We start from the raw sequence: 8,097 nt of genomic DNA on the forward strand, positions 1-8,097 counted from the left end.
TACTGACTCCGTCACTGGTTTCAACCCTTTTACATAATATTGTTCCACGCTTAAATATATTTTTTAATCAATATGTCAAAGGAAATGTATATCTATGTATGTTTCCATATAATAGGGGAAAAACAATATTTTTTTGGTGTACATTATTCAAATAGCAGCAACAATTAATCAAGTCAGAAATTACTTTTCCCTGTTAATTAGTGCAAACTTTTTCGTAATATATATGTTAATACCTAATTGAGCTAATAGTGGAAACTTTGCCCCTCAATAAGGTCAACTTGATGTTCCCTTAAAAGAAAAAAAAGAAAGTTCAACTTGATATAATGGTCTCTATATAATTTAATCCGCTTGCTCATGTGTTTGGTAGACATATATAGCTCAACATATTGCTCCACCAATACGGATATTCTGCCACGTCACCAATACAAAGGACACAAAAATTGACTAGTACATGCTCACATATTTTTACCAATAGTTAATTAGTACTTTATAAAGTCGCTATAAAGATGAAGTAAAGGATACCATATATATAAGCACAAAAAAAAAAGGTGGACTAATACATTTTTACAGATTATCATCACTAATTAATTAGTACCTTTTGAAAAGTCACAATAAAGATTAAAAGTAATGAATATGATCTTATTAGTATATACTGTGATTCAATCATTTACCACATGGGGGTAACTTAACAAAAAGTTAGCTTCTAATCAACAAACTAGACTAGATAGAAGATATATCCAAATCAAATACATACATACATACATATATAACAAAACAAAGGGAGAGACGTGTCAAATTTGTTTGACTTATCCCGGTAATCGTTCAATATCAAAGTAATATAATTAATTGACTAACACACTGACTCTTTGATTAGTAACGCATATCACTATATCCAACTAGAAAAAGACCAAAAAAACCCTCGGGAACCAGCTTATAAAAAGGTCACAAGTTCCCCATAAAAATGAAAACTCAAAACAATAAGCAAAACTAGCTTAGCCATTTATATATATAGTACGTAATAATATACATATTAGTGTCATATTGAGAAGCCAAGAACAAAATGGCAGTGATTAAGAAGAGCTCGGTTTGTCTAATCATAGTCATAATCACAGCTCTCACACTCTTCACGGCAAGCCCATCCTCAGCCCACCCAAACCACAACAAGGGCAATAAGCCACGTCATCGTCGTCCTCCTCAGCCATGCAAAACCCTAGTCCTGTTCTTCCACGACGTGATCTACAACGGTAAGAACGCGAAGAACGCCACGTCGGCGATCGTGGGCGGGCCCGAGGGCTCGAACCGGACGATCCTGGCCGGCCAATTCCACTTCGGCAACGTGGTGGTCTTCGACGACCCGATCACGTTGACCAACGATTTCCACGCTCGTCCCGTGGGCCGAGCCCAAGGGATGTATATATACGACACGAAGAACACGTACACGGCGTGGCTGGGCTTCACGTTCTCGCTCGATAGCCCGGCCCTCGGACGAGGGACGATCAGCTTCATCGGAGCCGACCCGCTGATGAACAAGACCAGAGACGTCTCGGTCGTCGGAGGCACCGGAGACTTTCTCATGCACCGCGGAATCGCGACCATCTCGACGGACTCTTTCGAGGGCGAGGTCTATTTCAGGCTCAAGGTTGATATCAAGTTCTACGATTGTTGGACGTGATTTTTTTGTTTTTTATTCGAGAGTTTTTAGTAGTGCGTGTGTTTCGTTTTGCTTTTTGTGTTGTGTTTCTTTATTGTTGTCCTAATTTATGTTATGTGAGAGTTTGTTTTGACTTTTTTCCCCCCGGGTGCAAAAGAGATTTGATTATGTACTGCTTTCTGATAGAATTTTGCGTTCACACTTGATAATAATGATAATATAATGTTTTTTTTTTTCCTTGTCTTGTTCAGTGACTGAAGTTGGGTCGGTTCGGTTTTGGACCAATTTGAAAACCGAAACCAAATATTCGAATTTGAAATTTTTGGTCCAATGATCGAACTGAATTGAACCAAAACCGAAAATTCGGTTAACCAATTCTCAAAACCCGATAATCAGTTTTTTAACCAATTTTAAAAATGGATAACCAGATTTCGAATTTCATTTTTATTTTTTACCTGTTTTACAATTTAAATCTCTTCAAAATCAACAAAGTCTAAGTTCTACTCATTCAAAGTTCCAAATTTAAAGATTTTACAGTCATCCAAATCCAAGTAAAAAAAAGAAAAAGATAAAGGCTCCAACATAAAAAAAAAAAAAAAAAAATCCGAAATGTCATATCCATAAGTTAAAATAAAAACATCATTCATGGTTCTTCAACTTCCATAAGTTCCGAATCCAAACACCTACAAAAGTTGGTTTGTACATACAAAATCATTATTATTTCCAATAAAATCGTATTAAAACAAGTGTTACATATGCTAAATTGTATTCTTCACATAAGTTTTTGAGTTAGTCACATCAAATACCTTTTTATAGGCATGATCAAGTTGTACTTTAAGATGTTTGTTGAGACGCTTCGGTAGCGATAAATTCACCTTTCATCTAAAATAAAACAATATAAGTTATAATAAACAAGGATATGTATTATAAAAAAATTAATTATACATATAATTATGCTAAAATCATAAAATAAAAACTTACCGGAAACAACTTGTTTTGAATCATTGAACTTAATCAACTTTTGGTGCAAATCAAAGCTTCCACTATTTTTGGAGATACCGAGCTTCGAAAAGGATCTAATAGCAACCACTTGTGGAGAATGCCGATTCAAACGCAACATTTGACACCGAAGAGTAAGAACGTCTCTAGCCATGCACGATAGAACGAGATCAGAGCCGGCCCTGACCTAAGGCGGGCAAGACTTGTGCCTTGGGCTCCCAATTGGGTTGGACAAAAAAAAAAAATTATTTTATTAGTATTATAGAGCCCCAAAATATTGAATCGCTTAGAGCCCCCGTTGAGTTTGGGCGGCCCTGAACGAGATACTTGATGTCATTGATCTTCCACCATCCCAACAAATAAAAGTAGTTGTCTAGATCTCCTCCCAAAAGCTCTTTCACAATTTTCAATCAAGTACTTATCAACTTCATCTCTTTCTCATCCACCACATTGGTTGTATTTTTTCTTCACGAATGCATCATGAGATTCATTTGTTGATATACGGATTGAAGAAGTATTTGTAGCCGTCTTCGATATTTGAAACTTTGGTATTATTGAAGGACTTTCCTCAAGAACATAGGCTTCATACATTTGCCGGAGAGCGTCCTCGGCTAACTTCACAATTGAGTTTTTCTTCATCTTCACTTGAGCGAATTCCTCACCTACATGTGGCTTCAAGCAGACGACATCCCATTTTTCTTTGAATCGCAAGCGAATTCATTTTCGTAATAGTTACACTTCGATCAATTCCCCCCGAGCTTACTGAAATGATCCCAAAGTTACGAGGCATTCTTACCTTTGTTTTTATTAGTGAAAGTGTTTGCCTCACTCTTCGCTTCTTCCCCGGTTATTCTTGTTTCATCATTATTAATCATATATTAAAAAAAAAAGATCAAATTCATCTCTGACCAGTGAAAAGAGAGATTAGCTAACACATCAATTAAAAAAAAAAAAAATTTGAAACATATAATATATGTACAATTTAGCCACTATTTCTCTATATTAATCAGCGAGTGAATATATTAATCATTATATGTTAATCACTATATTCATATTTCTATTGCTGGAGAACATCTCTAACTTCCTATATGTTAATCACTGTATTCATATTTCTATTGCTGGAGAACATCTCTAACTTCCTCAATTTCTACATTCTGTAATGATACTAATGAAATATAATGCCAGTAAAATCAAACCAACTGCGGTTCTTAAAATTCATCCGAAAATATACAATTCTACTTCTGCATAAATTACTAATAAACTTTCATCGGTAAAAAAGTAAATAAATAAAAAAATCTTAACTCATACAAAACTGATAAACATGTACATACAACTAAGTCTAATAGAAATTCATCAATAAATTTTAAAAGAAAGACTGATTTACACTGTCACTGAGCTCGGACGGAGAGAGACCAACGACTTGGCACCATTAGTCATGAGGAGGTGGAGCTGAACCTCTGGTTCGAACTTGGAGAGGCAGACTGCACAGTCACGGCGAAGGATCGAGTCACAGTGAAGAGCGGGGGAGAGTCGAGCAAAGAGTTGGCAGAGCCTAAAGCTGTCAAGTGGGCCGGGCCGTCCGTGGGCTAACAGGCCCAACGCTATTTTTCTTTTTGTAAGTTTTGGGTCGGCCCGATTTTTTTCGGTAAAAGATCGGGCAGAACCTAAGGCTTGGGCTGGGCTTAGGGTAGACCCTCAAGCCCACCCAATCCGGGCCCTCATAAAAGCCCAACCCGACTCCAATCCGGACCCTAATTAGGCCCTGTTCGGGTCCAATTTTTTTTAAATAATATAAATAATTTTTTTTCAAAATTATGTTTTTATGTACATAAAGTAATTTTGACACATAAATTTAATTTTATATTAATGATATATATATTTTTTACTCATATTTTTGTTGTTTTGATTAAAATTGTAATTTTTTTTTAAATTTATGCATTATTTTTTATGATTATAATTTGGAGTTTTTGAGATACAATTTAGGTCCTTTTCAACTCCGGGCCTAAGTTGAAAATGGAGCCACGAGCATTTAATAAAATGACAATTCTAGCTTCGTAAACATAAACCAAACAAAAAAAATTGAATATTTTTAGAATCCATTCTATTGCATTCCAATCCCATTTCATCCAATCAAATATACCCTTCAAAGTTCAAACTATCTTTCTTCTTGAAGTTTTCACGTAAGGAGAAAATAAAAAAGTAAAATGACAAATAAGTCTAAAATTCAACAAAAGAAAATACTCGATTGAAAGCTTTCAACTTTACACTTTATTCTCGATTGAAAGCCCATTTTTTTTATTAAAAGTTTAATCGATTATTAATTTTCTACTTTTTTACTTTTCCAAGTCTTTAAATATTTCATATTGAATACATAGTTTACCTTCTTTACTAATTTAGAACTTATTTATAATTGTGTGAAAAAACAGCGAAACGGACCGCTGGTCTTAAATGGTTTACAATTTCACTGGTCTGATTTGATTCGATTTATCTTTATAAGTGGTCTGGTCCGTGTTAAAATTTTAAAACGTGGTCTTGGACCGGACCAGTGAAAATAAAAAATAAAAAATACCCAAATTAGCTTCGGACGGTATTCCGATGGGCCCCTGTTATGTCATTTTAGTTGATGTATGTGCACCATGATAGTATTTTATTTATTTTTTACTTTTAATCATTTGGGAATTCACACTTTTCATATCCATTTACGTAGTTTTGATCGCAATAAAGTTCAAGTCTTCACCTTGACGAATTTCCAGCAACTGATACAAGCAAATTTGAAAAATAGTTTAAAATGGGTTTGAATAAATAGGCTGTCTGTGATTAAAAAAAAAAAAAAAAAAAGAAAAAACAATAGGCTGCAAGAAAGAAATTGTTCGAGAACGGATTTTTTTGGGCTCACTGATTTTGTGTGTCTAAAATATCTAAATGGTAAAAAAAAAAACATAGTTATTCAAATGTGGGCATTATAAGAAAACTTATATCAGACAGTAGGGTTCCTTTGATTAGTCAAATCTGTTCTTTAGGAATACATGATGGATGTAATATTTTTCAGCTTTCTAATACGTGTGTAAATGTTGGCCTGTGGGTGTGTACGTATACATACAAAATTTTCATCTTCCTAATATGTATATATTAAAAACATGGTCTAAAATAGTTTGGAACATTACCAAAATCTCAAAGCTCATTTTATACCAAAATCTCAGACCTCATTTAGATTATACCAAGGGCAAGGCTAAGCTAAGCAGATTAAATGAAATATAGAAGAAACCGCTATATACTCGTGGACACTCTAAGCGAAGAAGCGAAAAAATGATAATAAACCAAAATCGGAAATCAAAATCCTTTATCAATCAATACTCTTCTTAGACTGACTTCTAAATCAAAATCCAATCTAAATCAGCATTCTTCCTAGACATGTTCACCTTTTTGGACATATTAGTCAACATCACAAGTTTAGACATGAAACATAGATCGATTCTTATGGTTCAATCATTCACTGAAACAAAGATTTAACATGACATATTTCCACGAGCCAACATATAACCAGACAGACATATATCATTGGAAAAAAACGTAAAACCATTTTGAGGTTCGCCAGAGAAGAATACAAAACCAAGCAACCTAAAACCAATGACTACAACAGTAAAAGATGACTAGAACGCCCAAATTTATACTGTTAGTGGCATTTTCAAACTAAGAGCAAACCAAAAAGTAGCACAACATTTAAATTTGGGAAAATAACACATTTATACCCTGTGTTTTAGTGAAATGTCGAGTTTAATCCCCGATTTTCAAAAATGTCGAGTTCATACCCTCTGTTTAACTAAAATGACGAAATTATACTCTCTGTTTAACTAAAATGACGAAATTATACCCTGAAATTAGGGATGGCAATTTGACCCGTTACCCGCGTTCCGGCCCGTTACCCGATTTATTCGGGTCGGATAATACCCGTTATTTTTGGGTAAACGGGTAATACCCGTTAGGGTTTTAACGGGTCCGGGTACGGGTAACGGAATAATCATCCCGTACCCGGTTACCCGGGACCCGACCCGTTAACTTTTAAATATTAAAAAAGATAACAAATTTTAATATGTTGCAATGAAGATGACCAAATTTACAATTAAAATATCAATTTGCAATGAAGACTTCTTTTGTATTTTTATTTATTTATTTTGAATTTTAATGTTCTTTATATTGTAGTAGCATTTTGATATTTTTCACTTAAATTTTATTATTTTTAAACTTTATATTGTTGATGGATTTTTATTTTATAAACGGGTAAACGGGTAAGCGGGTCTACCCGACCCGCTACCATTTTTTTAAACCGGGTAAACGGGTAACGAGTCCAATATTTTTAACCCGCTTACCCGGCGGGTATCCCCGTTACCCGGCCCGTCTCAAAATCCGGGTAAACGGGTCCGGGTAACGGGTAAAAAATTATAGCGGGTACGGGTAACGGAATAGGTGTACCCGGCTTTACCCGTACCCGTTGCCATCCCTACCTGAAATAGACAACAGTGTCACGAATATTTTTTTTATTGACTTTTCATTGACGTTGACTATAATATTTATACATAAACATCAATTATCTTTATTCATTCGCGCCATATATGTAATTTATTTAAAAACTAAAAAATAAACAACAGTTTCTTAATCGTGAAGAACACAAAAAGAGGCAAATGGGTAAACATCGATAGTTGATAGTCATCAAAATCGCATATTCGAACAGAGAATCCAAGATTTAGAGTTACAATTCGAAAACAGAATGAAGTCATTTCTTCGAAAGTATGAGTTTTATTATTTAATTTCAATTTAAGGCTATTTTTATTTCAAAATTGAGAATTTGGAAGTTAGAGTACTGATTTAAATTTGATTCGGTTTTTCTTATATAAGAGTTAATATCAATGAAAAGAAGATTTGTGACGCTGTTATTCATTTCAGGGTATAATTTCGTCATTTTAGTTAAACAGAGGGTATGAACTCGACATTTTTGAAAACCGAGGGTTAAATTCGGCATTTCACTAAAACACAGGGTATAAATGTGTTATTTTCCCTTTAAATTTTACTGAATAAACATACAAATATATAATATAATAAATAGTATGTCTATCATGCGCTAGGAGAGCATAAACTACTAACAATATCCATACGAAATAATTAATATATATAACATAAAATAAAACAGTAAAGCTAAACAATCAATACTCTATACATCTAAGAGATTCAATCATAAAGAACCTAGTGAATAAGATATAAGAGACTCAATCATTAAGAACCTAGTAAAAAAATCATCAAGCACGACACAATATACAAGTATTTTAAAGCCACACACCATAAATAACAGACAACCCTTTAAATAGAAAGTAAACTACGCAAATAATAAAGAGTACCAACTCAAAATACACACATAAGGCTACATCTTTAAAGTAATATCACGCGCAAATTCA

At 34.0% G+C, this 8,097-nt stretch overlaps 1 protein-coding gene across 1 annotated transcript; it reads left to right on the forward strand.

The window, feature by feature from the left end:
• The first annotated feature begins 969 nt into the window (after positions 1-969).
• LOC149405586 (disease resistance response protein 206-like) lies at positions 970-1,883 on the forward strand. The gene has a single exon (XM_089605171.1). The coding sequence runs from the start codon at positions 1,061-1,063 to the stop codon at positions 1,670-1,672; it is 612 nt and encodes a 203-aa protein (XP_089461297.1). The 5' UTR covers positions 970-1,060; the 3' UTR covers positions 1,673-1,883.
• The last annotated feature ends 6,214 nt before the right edge of the window (positions 1,884-8,097 follow it).

The sequence above is a fragment of the Urtica dioica genome, chromosome 2 (assembly GCF_054948205.1).
Source record: "Urtica dioica subsp. dioica isolate 48M chromosome 2, U.dioica_male_clone48M_v1_H2, whole genome shotgun sequence".
In the NCBI taxonomy this organism is placed as follows: Eukaryota; Viridiplantae; Streptophyta; class Magnoliopsida; order Rosales; family Urticaceae; genus Urtica; species Urtica dioica.